This window comes from Triplophysa dalaica, chromosome 2 (genome assembly GCF_015846415.1).
Source record: "Triplophysa dalaica isolate WHDGS20190420 chromosome 2, ASM1584641v1, whole genome shotgun sequence".
Lineage (NCBI taxonomy): Eukaryota > Metazoa > Chordata > Actinopteri > Cypriniformes > Nemacheilidae > Triplophysa > Triplophysa dalaica.
The window spans coordinates 3,879,964-3,895,767 of NC_079543.1; the positions used below are offsets into that span (position 1 = coordinate 3,879,964).

The 15,804-nt window shown below is 39.5% G+C and overlaps 1 protein-coding gene across 1 annotated transcript in view; it reads right to left on the reverse strand.

The window, feature by feature from the left end:
• Positions 1–532: 532 nt before the first annotated feature.
• The window catches only part of tsc2 (TSC complex subunit 2), a 31,692-nt gene continuing 16,420 nt past the window's right edge, over positions 533–15,804 (reverse strand). The window contains exons 27-42 of the mRNA XM_056763709.1: positions 12,954–13,115; positions 12,320–12,475; positions 12,125–12,237; positions 11,781–12,042; positions 10,037–10,254; positions 9,226–9,294; positions 8,402–8,544; positions 7,259–7,791; positions 5,306–5,384; positions 4,343–4,429; positions 4,070–4,256; positions 3,754–3,893; positions 3,373–3,451; positions 3,207–3,298; positions 1,668–1,766; positions 533–1,544 (exon numbers count right to left, since the gene is read on the reverse strand). Coding sequence (XP_056619687.1) covers positions 1,374–1,544; positions 1,668–1,766; positions 3,207–3,298; positions 3,373–3,451; positions 3,754–3,893; positions 4,070–4,256; positions 4,343–4,429; positions 5,306–5,384; positions 7,259–7,791; positions 8,402–8,544; positions 9,226–9,294; positions 10,037–10,254; positions 11,781–12,042; positions 12,125–12,237; positions 12,320–12,475; positions 12,954–13,115 — 2,590 coding nt within the window. The 3' untranslated portion in view covers positions 533–1,373. The remainder of the gene's footprint in view (positions 1,545–1,667; positions 1,767–3,206; positions 3,299–3,372; positions 3,452–3,753; positions 3,894–4,069; positions 4,257–4,342; positions 4,430–5,305; positions 5,385–7,258; positions 7,792–8,401; positions 8,545–9,225; positions 9,295–10,036; positions 10,255–11,780; positions 12,043–12,124; positions 12,238–12,319; positions 12,476–12,953; positions 13,116–15,804) is intronic.

A 15,804-nucleotide genomic window follows, 5' to 3' on the forward strand; every position in this document is an offset into this window, starting at 1 on the left:
ATGTAATTGATTTTGCCTCAGCATTTACATTTTAGTAAAAAAAAAACATTAAAAAAAACTATTAAATCTGAACATCTTTAACAAAATTGGGCACTTATTGTAAAATGTAAAACTATTTAATGCATCATTGTAGTAGTAGTTGTTCATGACCTCACATATAACAATTTTACCATTGTTCTAAAGCTGAATAGCACTTGCATAATCATCGCTGTACTTCCGAAACCTTGAATGTCTAAAAAATATTTATTTTTATAAATTAGATATTTGCAAAACCCAGTGACAAATGCAAAGGGTGACTAATGGCAAAAAAATCACAAAATATGAAGATACAAGGTTTCAGATATAGTTAAAAAAATACCTTATTTTTAAATGACTAGAATCACTGTATTTAACGTCACATGTAAGGATTCGGTAGATTTTAACACACATCTCGCCTTAATACAAGTAAAATAAAAACCACATCTTAAAATATATCCCTAAAAATAGAAATACAAGCAAAGAAACAAGGAAACTCCAAACATGTTTTTTGGGGTTCTGCGTTTTAGTGTTTTATTTGGTAGCAAAGCTCACGCATGCACACACACTTGTCCGTTACACAGTTTTATGTTAAAGCGTTTGTTTCTGCAAACTTGTTTTGTTAGAAAGTCATTCGCAACAACATCATCGGACGCACAACAAACAAAAATAAATCAACGGAAATCAAAATAGAAGCCTTTACATCAGTCACAGTTTCCTTACAGAATTCATAGAGCTGTTCTTTCAGCAGACGACTAAAACTTTACCATGTGTGTGACTTAGGTCCATTTCAGTTTTGTTGGCACTGTTTTGTGGATGGTTTAAAGCAGACATTTCACTTTAACATAGAGAAAAAGAGCAAGTGTCAAAAATGATAAGATTGTGAATTTTCCCTCGGCCAAGACATGTTTGATGAACACAAGCATGTCAACCGTGTGTGCAAGTGTGCAGTTTGACTGTTATGCTTAAGTCGGTTTGCCATCTGAACAGCGTGCGACTTCAAATCCACCGTCAAGAGAAATTTTAAATCTCTCTTTACAGCACAAAGCACTTTCCGAAGTGATCACCTCCTCGTACAAGCTTTCCTGCAGCTCAGTGCAAAGAGCATGGCGCTAGCGATGCCAAGGTCATGGGTTCGATCCCAGGGATTGCACATACTCGACAAATGTAGCGTTACATGTATAGAATAATGCAATGCAAGTCGCTTTTGATAAAAGCGTCTGCCAAATGCATACATGTTACAGAAAGATCCTTAAACTTTTATTTTTTTCAAGTGATCATATTTTATTAACACCAGCGCTGAAGTGAAGTCAGCAGATGAAAGCAAAGCCTCTGTTAAAAACATCAAAGCTCTCCGTCTAAACAAAGTCTGTGAAGTCATCGACCGTGGACATCAGCCTCTTCCTCTGACCAGCATCATGGTTTGTGGGCGGACCCGATGGCTGGTGGGTGGGTTTATTCTGCATGGGGGCGTGGCTCTGCGTAAGGGAGATTCCAGGAGTGGGACGGGACTGAATTTCCTCTTGAGCCTGTGGAAGGAAAGAAAAAGGTGAGCCAAAAAAAACCTCTGAAAATAGGCAGAGGAACAGCCGTTAGCTTTCTGAGAAAAGGTCAAGATGTTCTCGAGGAAGATTCTGTATATTCTTGTTTACCCGTGTTCGGAGTCTTTTGATGTGTCTTAGTCTCGCTAGCCATTTTGAAGCGTAGGCGTCAGATGGGTTCGCCCTGCACTGGTGCACCAACGACGCCATCTGTCCAAAGCAAGAACAAACATGACGATTGCTTGTTCTCATGAAAACTAATTCTCCGGAGAGTACATATAATAATAAATAAATAAAACCTGGCAAAAAGGTTTTCCTTGTAAGGTTTTCTAAGCAACAACAGGTTAACAATCCACCCCAAAATACTTAACCTGATAGAATTTTTCATGACATTTTGTGTCATGCGGTGTTAATGGGGGACAGTGTCAGTAGTCTGAGGTGATTTGTAGGCTCTCAGAGGAAACTGTGGCGGTATGAGTCATAAAAAGCTGTATTGAAAACTCTCCACTTATCACAGTGGGTGGGAAGAGTTGCGAGCTTCTTTCTTTAAAGAAAAACATAATTTTTATGCTAAACAGACTGTGAGTTGGAAAACCTGTCTGTGTGCGACACATGGTTTTCCTCACAATGTCATTTGTTTATTATCGGAGTGTCTGCCAAGTCAATCATCCCTTTTTCTGGAGGTTGACTGCCGATTTTTCCAATGCAGTAACATAAGTGGGAAAACCAGGGTTATTATCATACACTAAAACTGATGAAATATCGGCGATAATCTTTTTGGAAGCATGGATGTCCGGATTTCTTGATTTTATGCAAAATTGTTCTTGTTAAATGATTAAATACTGAGTTGCCAAAGTTGACAGGCACTTTTATTGGTTAGATATTTACAAACCCAGTGACAAACATAAAGGGTGACTAATAATAATGATTTCAGAGATTAGCGAAATGTACTAAAGTGTTCATCAAAATTAAATTAAATATAGGCCTGAATATTATTTTAAAATGTAAACTACACGAGAATTTGAAATGTTGCCTTAGCTGAAAAAATTTCAAGCGCTAAATTTGATCAATGAAAATAAATGAATACAAAAAAGAGAAAACAAAAGTAAAATCAATGAAACCAAAAATGCTTTTCATTATTAATTAAAATAAAACGACTAAAAATATTAAATAAATGCAATTTACACATATTTGCATAGATGCAAAATACACAACAAAAAAGCTTAAATAAAACTACAATTACCATGAAAACTGAAAAAGATAAAAAAAGCTCATTCGAGATATTGATGAAACTACAAAAAGATGTCCACCATTTTTTTCTTTTTTAAAAAGTTGTTATTATAATTGTTTTTTAATAACTGCTCGTATCAAATCCTAGATGTTAAGCTTACAAAACTTACCCTTGTGTTATAAATGATATCTCAAACACTTCTGTTTATTGAGGTGTACAGCTACAGGGACCTTTCAAAATGTCAAGTGTCATGACTTTTGCCAAGTTGATGGAAAATGGATCAGATTTTAACCACGTTAAAAAACCCACTGACAGGCCAGCACTGCTAAAATCTAGTTCTCTCTAACGTTAGCATCCTTTCTGAATATCAACATAAGCTGATTTAAAAACAGAGACGGATGAAATTTAAGTGAACTCACATTGGCATGCAGAGCCATTTGTCTCACGAGCAGAGGAAGATTCCGGTCAGACACGATCTTTGCCACGCTGGTGTCAACCAAACCCTCCAGATCTGAGAAACAACAAACAATGTTACAAAAACTCCATAAAAACAAACATTTCCTCATTTTATGAGTTTAGATTCACCTTTGCGGCACTGCAGCGTGACCAGGTTACTCTCATAGTCCAGCGGCTTTATCACAACTTCAACAAAGTTGAACTGACCCTAAATGAATAAAAACACATAAACAATTACACAATGTCATATTTAAAGGGACGGTACACAAAAAACGTTGCTCGTGACGTTTCAAACTTATGCAAAATGAAATACAGAATGAAAGTGAACATTTCCGACATTCGGCCCGTCATCTTTACTGTTTCGAAGAACAACAAAAGTAATGCAGATTTGAAAAGGTCGAGGAATGAACGGCTAGTTTGGATGAATTGTCCCTTTGAGAGGACAAATGAGAAATGACATTTGTGGACAATTTGTGAGAAATGAAATGAAAATAATGTTCTTTCCCTCACCTTAATAGTGCCTAGTTTATATTCTTCGCCCGAGTCGTTGTAAACCACGACGACAAAGTCGTTGCCGATGTGGCGTTTCTTATTACAGCAGCCCTTGTCGCTCTCTCGGTTCGGCATGAGAGTGGCTATGTGGAAAATCGCTGCAGAACAATGAAAACAAGAGCATTAGTCATTCACCTCAATCCTCCGCAGACCACCTGGAACCTTTAACACGTCTATATCAGACTGAAACGTACAAAACTAATTACAGAATAATAGAGTTGCTCTGTAAGTACATATATAAAGTACAGTTCTTTAGAATGTGATGCCCGCTCACCCTGCATGATGTCATCGTGCCAGCAGTAGGTGAACTCGCCGTCGTCTCCGTACTGATCGAGTCCACCCAGAAAGATCTGGTCTGGATCACAGTCCTTCAGGTGGATGAGTTTGCCCAGGCCCGTGAGGAACTGCGCGTACCGGTTTGATCCGTACTCGTTGGACAGGATGGACACCTCATGATTTGCCTGATTATAAACAACTATTATTAAGGAGAGATTCTACACAAATGCGTATTTCAGACAGCAAACTGAAAAGAGTGAGGTGACTTTACCTGACCAGCTCCAACAAACACCACACCGATCTTGTGCGTGTCATACGGAGGCATCTGATCCAAGACTTTAACAGCACGATCTATCAGCTGTGAACGCAAGAGATCTGACAAATTAGGCTATAAAAACAAATTAAATGGCAAAGGAAAAGGGATCAAGTGAATGTGAATATTTTCTTTTTTGGTTTTTGATGTCTGAAAAAAAACAGAACATCTTTTCTGTTATTTTCACCTGTTTTTTCTAGTTTTCATTTACTGCAAATAAATACAAATAGGAACAATATTTTTATTTTAAATTTGGGAGTAGTTGTTCAGTAGTTCACAGATTGAAACAAATATGATCATTTTGCCTAAACACACACCTATAAATTCTTCACTTTAAAATCAGAAAAACGGTCTCTGAAATGGTCACTTGACTTTTCTGCGGCTGTAGATATATATTATAAATTTGGCAACATTTTCCACCAAATTCTCTTTAGGGAATTGAAACAAGAAATGTATATTTAATTATAAAATACAAAATAAATGAATAACATAAACAAGACCACAGACATTTCAACTATTGAATGTATAGGGTGAATTTTATTTAAATGGAATTTGTTACTTTTTTTAAATTAGGCATTTTTATACCTTAAATTTTAATGATCAAAATATGAAAAAAAGTCTAATTTAAATTTTAAATAAATAAACAACTATTTTAAAGAAATTATATCCATGTAGAATGTACAGGGTGAATTGTGTACTTGTATTCCTTTTTATATACCCAAAATATTATAAAAAGTTCAATAAAGAGAAGCAAAATATACATCAAAATAAATAGAAAATATAAGAAAAATCTTAAAGCCAATTTAAACTTACATATGCAAAAATAAATTTCCCTTGAATTTGGGGTACAAAAACAGACTCGGCTGGTGTTAAAGATATTCACCACATTAAAAACCCATCACAGAGAGTCGGTCACCACACCTGAGATTTGGGCAGCAGGAGGGGCTTGTTGGCCTCATTTCCAAAGAATGGTGAGTGATAGAGCTGCAGGAAGACAAAGCTGCAGACAGGAAGTAAAGGCGGACGGGTTAGCTCACTGTATAACACTCATCTCCTAAACCTTCACAAGAAACGCACAATACATTTATCACCTTTACCATTCAGGCTGCAGCACCCGTATGGCTTTCATCATCCTACACCACTTACATTACATCACAGCAAAAATGAGAGAGTTAAAGGTGAAGGAGTTTGGAGTGGAGAACTCCATCAAAGTGCTGTGGTGAGAGGAGGTGAATGTCAAACTGTTCTCTAGAGATCACATTAAACCATTTTCTCTGTCCAGATGAATCGATAGCAGCAGGACTTAATACATCTTAACACTCTTAATATAGGGGTTTAAATGAATGTGAACGGCCTCTCAAGTCGTATTTACAACTGGGAAACTTGGAGATAAATTTGATAAGCAAGTTTCCAAGTTTATTGCTGTAGTGACTGGTATTTTGTAGATTCTTATTTCATGTTTTTAAATTCCAGAATAATAAGTAATGTAACAAGTTCTTGAAGTGAGAAGTAGAAACTATCTAAAATCATGTGAAGGCAGCATTAGTTCAAATAAAAAATAATAATTGAAAAGCAAAAACTGGCTGGTCGGCAAAACTATGCTAATTCCTCTTTATTTTCCCGCTTGTTTACATATTTCTGGTCAGATATTGGACATGAAGACGTCTTACAACTGCAAAACTTGGAAATAGTGTTGATACCCGAGTTTCCAATAAACTTTAAACATAGTACCTATAATACAGAGTAAACATAGTACCGATGATATAGTGACTGTGTAGTCGTTTTTCCACAATGGAAACATTGTCGTCGTTATAATTCGTGCATATTTACATATATAAAAACAATTAGATTTATATTAGTTATTTGATTTTAATTTTGTTAAACACAGAGTAAATAACATATATTTTAATTTTCGGCAAGCTACGACAAACTCGTAACCACGATTAAAAGTGGAAAGTAGAAACTATCTAATAGTATTTTATGGATGCATTAGTTGAAACCACACTAAAGCATTTCTCTCGACATCAGACCTGTCACGACACGTCCTAACGCTTTACATCTGAATATAAACAAATGTGAACAGTACATGAATTCTGAAATTGATTCGAGAGGTACGGCAGCGAAGAAGGTTACTCAAACAATATAGCACACAATTCAAGAGGCTTTTTAGAGTTTACTTTCAGGGTCGTTTTTTAACTCCAAACTGAATGTTCTGAACTTCATTGAATTTCACAAGAGAAGCTTCCTCTATGCCTTCTTTATTTCTGATGTGTGTTTTTCAAGTTACGAGGATCGGCAAGACCCTTCGGATTGTACTAGGAGATAATGGTGGTTTTATCCAAACAGACAGGCCTAATGTTGGAACATTCTACAATTCAATGCGTCTGCTGTCTCCTGTGAGAACAAAGATGACAGGCATTACTGAATCACACGTAACAAGACAGATACCGGAGCAATTCTCCTGATGGATGAGGCTTCTTGATTCAATGGGTTTCCGTCTATAAATAGTACACAAGCTATACAAACTCACGATCCCGCTGGTGCATTTGTGGAAACCGTGCAGAGATGGATGGAGGTCATTTAGCACTAATTCTAATTCACTGCAACAATTTGAAACCGTTCAACTCGAAACTGCCCCGCTTCGGCAAATAAGCGACCCGACGGCGGGATGATTTAGCATCTGCAGCGGACAGATGATGACAGTAATAGAGAAAAACTGAGACCTCCTGCCCTATCATTATTCTGAGTAATGGATTGCTTTGAAAAATGACCGCTTGCTCTGGTTCGCAGAAATGACGGTTGTTTTATGGTTTGAAGAGAGAATAAATCCACAATCAGTCATTATTGCACATGTTTTATGCGGGTACGTCTTACCTTGGACTGAGTCCTGTGTTCTTCTCAGCATTGGTCGAACCTCCGCGATTGTGGTACGAGTCTCTGTCTGACTTTCTCTCCCTGCGGGATGACGGCGCGGAGACAGAAATGGTGTGTCCGCGGGGTCTGTGTCCGGTGGGAGACACTGGTCCCGGCTGGGAAGTGGGGAACTCTAGTTTCATTCTAGATGTGGATGAAGACGATATGGACGCGCTGGTGCTGGATGCGACACTCTCTCCGTGCCAAACGGCTTCTCCCGGGACATCTCTTTCAGGAGGAGCGTGGGCCTTGATGCAGAGAGCATCTTCGACCGCGGCGCTCAGGACCGTGGCTTTGGTGAAGGCTTCGGGCAGCGTCTGGAGTTCTGGTGAGGAGCTGGATTTATTGAGGGTTGTGGTATGAGAGAAGCTGAGGTCGGAGTCTTGGGCTTCAGGGGTGGAGAGGTTCAAAGGCGGTTGATCGATGGGGATACCGCCCTCGCTCACTTCCTCAAGGGTGGACTTCTCATCGTCCTGACTGGATGTTGAAGAGGACTTGAGGAGATAAAACACAGAAGAAACTGAGTTAAACAGACGCAAAAAACTCTTCTACTGGCCGATGCTAAAATTTAAGTATGAATAAATTAATTGTTTTTTGCTCTTAGTTGATCTTTGGGAAATGTGCAAATTCAAAGTGTTAAAATTGTAGATTTTCTTTACAAAGTTTCATCTCTATTTACTCGCCTGGCATGCATAATACAGCATTTTTGTAATTTTGCAGATTCACATGAATGTGGATTGTTTCGATATTGTTGTCACTTCGCAAAACCTTTATTTTTTTTGTAGTGTAAACAAACATTAAAAATCCACTTTTTAGCGTATTTTCGATTGATACCACCTAGATAGTAAAAGGTGATTTTAAAGGTAATTTTGTGGATGTTACGATCCTTTTAAGCTTATTGTGCGAAGACAACTCTAAATATGTCACTCAATGACAGATTCTCAATACGTCAATACCCGGGTGTACGTGTACGAGTCAAAAGCAGTATACTTTGCAAGGACGTGCATTCGGATGAACGCTCGTGCACAAGTAAACATAAAGAAGTATGCCACAGGCTTTAAGTTCACATATCATTCGAAGATGTCATTTTGGGTGTTCACTCACCCGGCTGAGCCTGCTGGCCGACGTCTTCTCAGTACCGATGAAAATGGGGTCAGACGGCATGGCCTCAAACTCCTCCACCTCTTGAGAGTTCGACGCTGAGATCGTCGCTTTGCTCCGCAATCCTTCTTCCAAAACCTCAGAGTCTGTTGGACGTGACATATGAACGTTAAACAAGATGCCGTCACAACAAATTGTGTCAGTACAGAGGAATTAGTCTAAACACTCCCCTAATCGTCTTCTAATACATGCACAGGCATCCGAAGATCAAAACTACAGGACGCTATGATCACAAACACACAAAAGCTGATCGTGTTTCATTTGACAATGAAAGGCTTTAAAACATGCAGCTTTTTAAAGATCAACATAAAATAGAAATGTTAGCTTTAAGACCTTTAATATGTTAGTGGATCATCAAGGTTGATAAAATTCGCACATTCACATTTTACTTTTGCTTCAGCACATACATCTCAATATTCAAGGATTTGAGCTTTTTAAATAAGAGTTAAAATGTCAAACAACTAAAGAGATAACAATGAAAACGAGTCAGATGTGAGGGGGTGTATTAGCATTTTACAATGGAAAGAAGCATCACATATTTTTTATGTAAAGTATATATGCCTTTCACATCAAACTCAACAAAAAGCAAAGCAACACCAAATCAAAGCGTAACGAATCAGAAATCGCATTCGTATAGTGATTGGTCGACCATATTCTCGATTAGTTGGTCTGTCGGTGTTAATACAAACAGGAACCACTCTACAACGGCACAAAGCGTGTGTGTATGTGTTCGAGGACACATACACACACATGGGTAATATATCTACCTGCCCAGGAAATACTCCTGTGAAACCTGCCAGGCATATCGGAGGGGCAGAACGAGCAAAGAGCGCCCACTGTGGTAAACACCCGGCACACAAAAACCAACACATGGCAACCCATCAGAATGGACCGAGGAGACAATGCACAATGGGTAATGATACGAAGTCAAAATAAAGTCGAACAATTCAAAGATGAAAGGCTGAAAGAAAATGTCGAACAGAAAAACAGCAGTCCCAATGTGTGATGTCACTGCCACCACAAAATGGAAAAAAAGCAACGCTTGTGTACTGTTCAATGCATTCCATGCACTATAAGCTGCCTAATTTTTTCGAAAAAATACACAGTAAAATAAAGTTAAAAACTGTTATATTCCGGCATCTGTAAAACAACGTAAAACAACATTACCGTCAAAAAAAAAAAAAAGTTCATGTTATTTTACACCCAGCATGTAAATTTGCAGTCTGTTTCTGTCACTTCAAAAATATGTGAAAATTCTGTCAAAAAAACATAAAATTTCGCAAATTACAATGTTTTACTGTACAGTGAAGTATGTGCAAAACCCAATTGTAAACGCTAAACATGTGAGGATTGTTGACCAAAGTCACATGATACTTTGGCAAAATGTTGCACCCTTGTTTGTTGCTTTGGATACGTGTCTACTTAATAATTCTATTTTAAATAAATATGATTATTACACTACAGACGTAGCGTTTTGTGTGTTTCTAAGTGCGTGTGATAGTCTGTCTCTCCTCACAGATACAGGCGTAGGTTGGACAAGTGAGCGGATATAGAGATGGACATGATGGCACATTTCACCTGTATTGGAGCGCTGAATGAGGCAGGGTTTGCTCTGGGGTGGGGGCACTTCAGCGGGGGTAGCGGGGGCATCGGCCTGGGGTTCCTTCACCCCATCCATGGCCATCAGCACGGTGGACAGCTCCTGCAGGGGAAGGTTACCCAACTCGGAGGAGAAGGGGCTCGGGGGATTCTCCAAACACATCAGCCAGCTGGTGTTACCTGAGGATAGATGAACACTCGCTTCAGTGAATACAGAAAATGGCGTTTTGATTTAAATTTCAGTTTGCGAACAGTTGTTGTTAATAATAATAATATGCAAAATCAGCTAAATATTTCTAACAAAACAAATGTGTGTACACAACAAAAGCTAATTGAAATATTTGCGTGCGTAGATTACTATAGATACAAAGTCAATGCAAATATGCAAATAGACACGGATTCATGCCGGGCGACGCAAATGACGTCATGTGGACTACACGACTACGTCATGAATATCACATTTCGCAGAAATCGCATCTTCCGCAAAAGTTAAAAAACGTCATCAAGCAGGAATGTTGCGTGAAGAGCTTGTTGACACATCCAATTTGACACGTCCAGATGCGGAAAGATTTGTTGAATTTTGTTGCATGTTCATTTTATTAAATAAACAATTTATTGAATGGGTTCGTAGTGTGTTCGCATTTAAAGAAATTGTATATTGACATCTAGCGGTTGAGCTTCGTATCGCAGTCTAAATTCAAAATATTGGAGAGACAAGTTTTACCAAGTGACAGTTCTTCTCGGATTCTTTTGCTTTATCAGAAATAATCTACAGGCACTATATTATTTGTGACTGTGTACCGGAAGTGCAGCCCACGAATGCGCGCATAGGCAGTAACGTTTGTTTATGTTGTCACTTAGAAACTGTCTACAGAGCGAGGAACATGATGCTTCGCTTTTGTTGTAAACACAAAAAGGCCATGTGAAATAAAATCATTAATTTCAGTATTATGAATAACATTTTTAGAACCGTGTACCGCGAATTCCATTATATAGTCAATACATGTTAACATAACAAACAAATAAAATATATGATAACATTGATATTCATTTGTACACAATTTCTTATTGTACGCACAGTTTTGTCCCCTGAAATGAACAGTTTGTGTTTCTCAAATACAGCACAAAAAGAGACACAGAGAGAGAGTGAAAAAGAGGGAGAGAGCTGCTGGTTGTTCCGCATGAACTGTGTTCCAATACAAATTGAAATCTTTCAGTTTAACGCTGACATAACAGAGCGTTGTATCACCATGATGAACCACCAAAGATCCCAAAAACATGCAGAAAAGAACACAGAGGAAGCTCCAAATGGACCTCTGAAATTGCCAGAAATATAATTTCAAAAACATCCAAGGACACGTCGCAATTAATGTGAGAAATGCGGTGAAATGTTCCCGAGCGGTTCAGATGGAGAAAAACAAGATTACATGAAAAGCTGAGGAAAATGAGGCCTGCGGGCACGGCAGGTGTGAGTCAAACTATTATGAAATGTCTGAAATGGCAGCATCAACCCTGCGGGCGCGTGTGCCCGCATGCAACTAAAATGCCCTTGGAAGAATGTTAATACGATTTAATTTCTGGGCCACGCAGTAATGTGTCATAATCGAGCGTGTTTGGGTGATAATTACGGCCGGAGCGGAGGTCACAGAGGTACAGCGTTGATGCAGGGCTACGTTTTGGGCATTTTATAGTAAAAGGTTACGCAAAAATATACATTCTACACACAAATACCTGAGGGTCTGCGATGAAGATCTCGGCCCAACCCTGCGTCAACATGGGCACAAACTCTGCCAAGATTGACTTGTCTTTTAGGGGAGGGGAGGAATGAGAGGTTGAGGGTAGATGGTGGTCTTCTCCTCCCCTGTGGGACCCCAGGACCTCCAGCGGGGGGCCGGGCAGAGGCAACGGGCCACTGTACTCTCCTTCAGGAGACGCCACCAGTGGACTGAGACTCTGAGCTGGGCCGGCCCGTAGAGCGTGACCTCCTAGAGGAAGAAAATAACAGATTGTACAACATATGTATGCTGTTGAATATGGTTGTGAAGCAGGGGTTTGTTGTTGTCATGCCTGATATGGAGCGGACTCGGGTTCGTGTGTTTGTGTTGATCTGCTGGCCGGACTGGGACTCAAGTTTAGCTGGAGCTTCTTTGGTCTGGCGGGTGTGCAGTGACGGGTCTGACCTGAAGGGGGCAGCAGCGTTTATTGTTGCGCTAGATATTTATTGTATTGTTTGCTAATAATCAAGGCTGTTTTTGTTTGAACCTGGTCTTTTCTCCTCCTACGGGTCGCTCCGTCATGTCCAAACCCAGCAGGGCTTGCGTTCGAGACCCACCGCTGGTTGTTATGGTGACCAATTTATTCCCAACAAGCCATGTCATACTAGGTCCACCGGATAACAGAAACTCTGCGATGGGAGACCTGAGAGAGAGAGGAATGCGATTACTTATCGATTTCTTATTTCCTGTTATGCGCGAGAGACAGACAATGTTATGAGAAAAAACACAATTATCTCTGATATGTTTTTTTCTCTTGTACTGTTCTCACGATAAAGATGCAACACTTTCCAAAACATCCAGCTTAACTAAACAAGGACTTTTGTTGAAAACTTATTTGTATATTTTAAGTCATGTTCAAAATGACACAAATCAGTTTTTTTCTTTCTTCCGCAGAACAGAAGAAGATATTTTGAAGAATGTTGTTATCTGGACCCCACTCACTTACATTGTTTCGTGTGCATACAATAGATGTGAATGGTGGCCAGATAACAACATTCTTCAAAACATCATCTTTGAGTAAGTTGAGTAAATGACGACATATTTTTCATTTTTACGTGAACTATCGATTTAACTTCCTAGAAAAGTAATGAATGATATATTTATTTTCTACTCAGTCAGACCTCTTGGGCAAGGCGGAGAAGTTCGAGAAGACGTATCGTGCCATCATGTCCAGGCAGGTCTCCGTCAGCTCCAGATGAACGGTCTTCAACGCGTCATCCGCTTGCATCACCGCATTCTCATCAGCTGAGCCCAGGCTACAGGTGGTACTGGACGTCTGCATCCTGAAGGGGTCAGAGGTCACACACAAGCATCTGGGTTAAAGGTCAATTGTACGTCACCTGGCCACCAACCCAAACACAGAAGTCGGATTCACAACCAGCTCCGCTCTGTATATTTGCTTTGATCAGGACTCCGACGATGTGTCCTTATCAGGTGTCTCGTGACAAACAAAGCCGTCTTTCATGAAAGTCGCAGGCATTCAGAAGAAATCATATTTCATACAGTTATGGGATTGTTGAGATTTCACCAGCACCGCAACGAAAGTAAAAGGCAGGCGAAAATGTCTTGTCTCTCGAGCCCGTCACAATGGGTTAGAAATAAAACAGTGAGGAGAGAGAGGCAATTTGTTGCTTTGTTGAGTCACGGCTGATCAGGACACAACTTCGGGTCGATGGTAAGAGTGTGTAAGTGAGGGTTTGAAAGAGAGACAGTGAATACTAAATAAATTAATTCAATTCCACCAAAAACACACTGACATGCAGTTAAAAACACACTTTTAATACATTATAACTCAATAAATAGTCTATATTATTGAGTCCAGCGCAGTATTTGTGACAGAATGTTGAATACCACAGAAAAAGAATGATTGGACTCATCCCTCAGTTTTCTAACAAATAAAGCAAAACTAGAGATGAAAGAAAACTGTGTCCGTGTTGCGTATGGTTTAAGAACAGAAAGGCAAAGTTCATACTTTTGTTGAAAATTTGCTCCCACCTCAAAAAGAAAAAAAGCAAGATTTTGTGTAAAGGCATTATTGTACTCAAGACTTCGGGATGAGTCTGAGATCGTTTTCTGTGATATATTGGCCTGGAAATTTTCTTTGTTTTATCCTATTTATCCATCCTTTTTTATGTTTTCTCTGCTTCTCTGAAACAGTGACATAACTGGGACCTAGTTAAGATCTATGGAATGAAGCAGATAAACCTTTAGCAGAGAGCGAAAGAGAGATAGAGAGAGAGAGAGAGGTTCATTAAAGAACACTTTGGATGCATGACACACATGAGACAAAACTCCCTAGAAAAGTTCAACCGGCAACACTTTTTCAGCCAAGTGCATGCGCATGCGCACACACACACACACACACACACACGTCACCCATGTGAAGTGCATCTGATGATCTAGGTGATGGCATTAATCTAAGACACTCATCAGCATTCTGCTCTCAAGTTACCATGGCAACCACATCCCAGGGGAAATCAAGCAGGCTTGCATTATCTCCATACACTAACAGTACACACCCGCACACCTTGCGTTAACACACACCGCTGGGGATGACGAAGAGTGTTCATCGAGCTTTTACATCGACTGACTGACCCTGAGAATCAGGAGCGGCTGACTAACAGAACCACGCCACCAGACATAACCAAATCCTACCAGATTTCTGGTGTTGACCAATATTATTTTATTGTTCATACTTGGGTTCAGATCAGATCAGAGTGTCTGCTTAAAGCAAAACTCTAATAAACAGAGAAAAAGACAGACGGGCATAGATAGACAGAAAGATAGAGAGACAAACAGACCGAAAGAGAAACACATAGAGAGATAGACAGACAGATCAATAAGAAACAGTTAGAGAAATGAATCAATAAAAATACATACCAACATACAGAAAGAGATTGACAGATATATACTGAGAGAACATTTTCTTTCAACAAACATACGGACATGGAGAGATAAAGAAACAGACAATCATAGACAGACAGATATGGAGAGAGAGAGAGAGAGAGAGAGAAAGAAACAGACAATGATAGACAGACAGACATGGAGAGAGAAAGAGAGAAAGAAACAGACAATGATAGACAGACAGACATGGAGAGAGAAAGAGAGAAAGAAACAGACAATGATAGACAGACAGACAGACATGGAGAGAGAAAGAGAGAGAGATAAAGAAACAGACAATGATAGACAGACAGATATGGAGAGAGAGAGAGAGAGAGAGAGAGAGATAAAGAAACGGACAATGATAGACAGACAGACATGGAGAGAGAAAGAGAGAGAGATAAAGAAACAGACAATGATAGACAGACAGACATGGAGAGAGAAAGAGAGAGAGATAAAGAAACAGACAATGATAGACAGACAGATATGGAGAGAGAGAGAGAGAGAGAGAGAGAGAGATAAAGAAACGGACAATGATAGACAGACAGACATGGAGAGAGAAAGAGAGAGAGATAAAGAAACAGACAATGATAGACAGACAGACATGGAGAGAGAAAGAGAGAGAGATAAAGAAACAGACAATGATAGACAGACAGATATGGAGAGAGAGAGAGAGAGAGAGAGAGAGAGAGAGAGAGATAAAGAAACGGACAATGATAGACAGACAGATATGGAGAGAGAGAGAGAGAAAGAAACAGACAATGATAGACAGACAGACATGGAGAGAGAAAGAGAGAGAGAAAGAAAGAAAGAGACAGACAATGATAGACAGACAGACATGGAGAGAGAAAGAGAGAGAGAAAGAAAGAAAGAGACAGACAATGATAGACAGACAGACATGGGGAGAGAGAGAGAGAGAGAGAGAGAGAGAGAGAGAGAGAGAGAGAGAGAGAGAGAGAGAGAGAGAGAGAGAGAGAGAGAGAGAGAGAGAGAGAGAGAGAGAGAGAGAGAGAGAGAGAGAGAGAGAGAAAGAAAGAAAGAAAGAGACAGACAATGATAGACAGACAGACATGGGGAGAGAGAGAGAGAGAG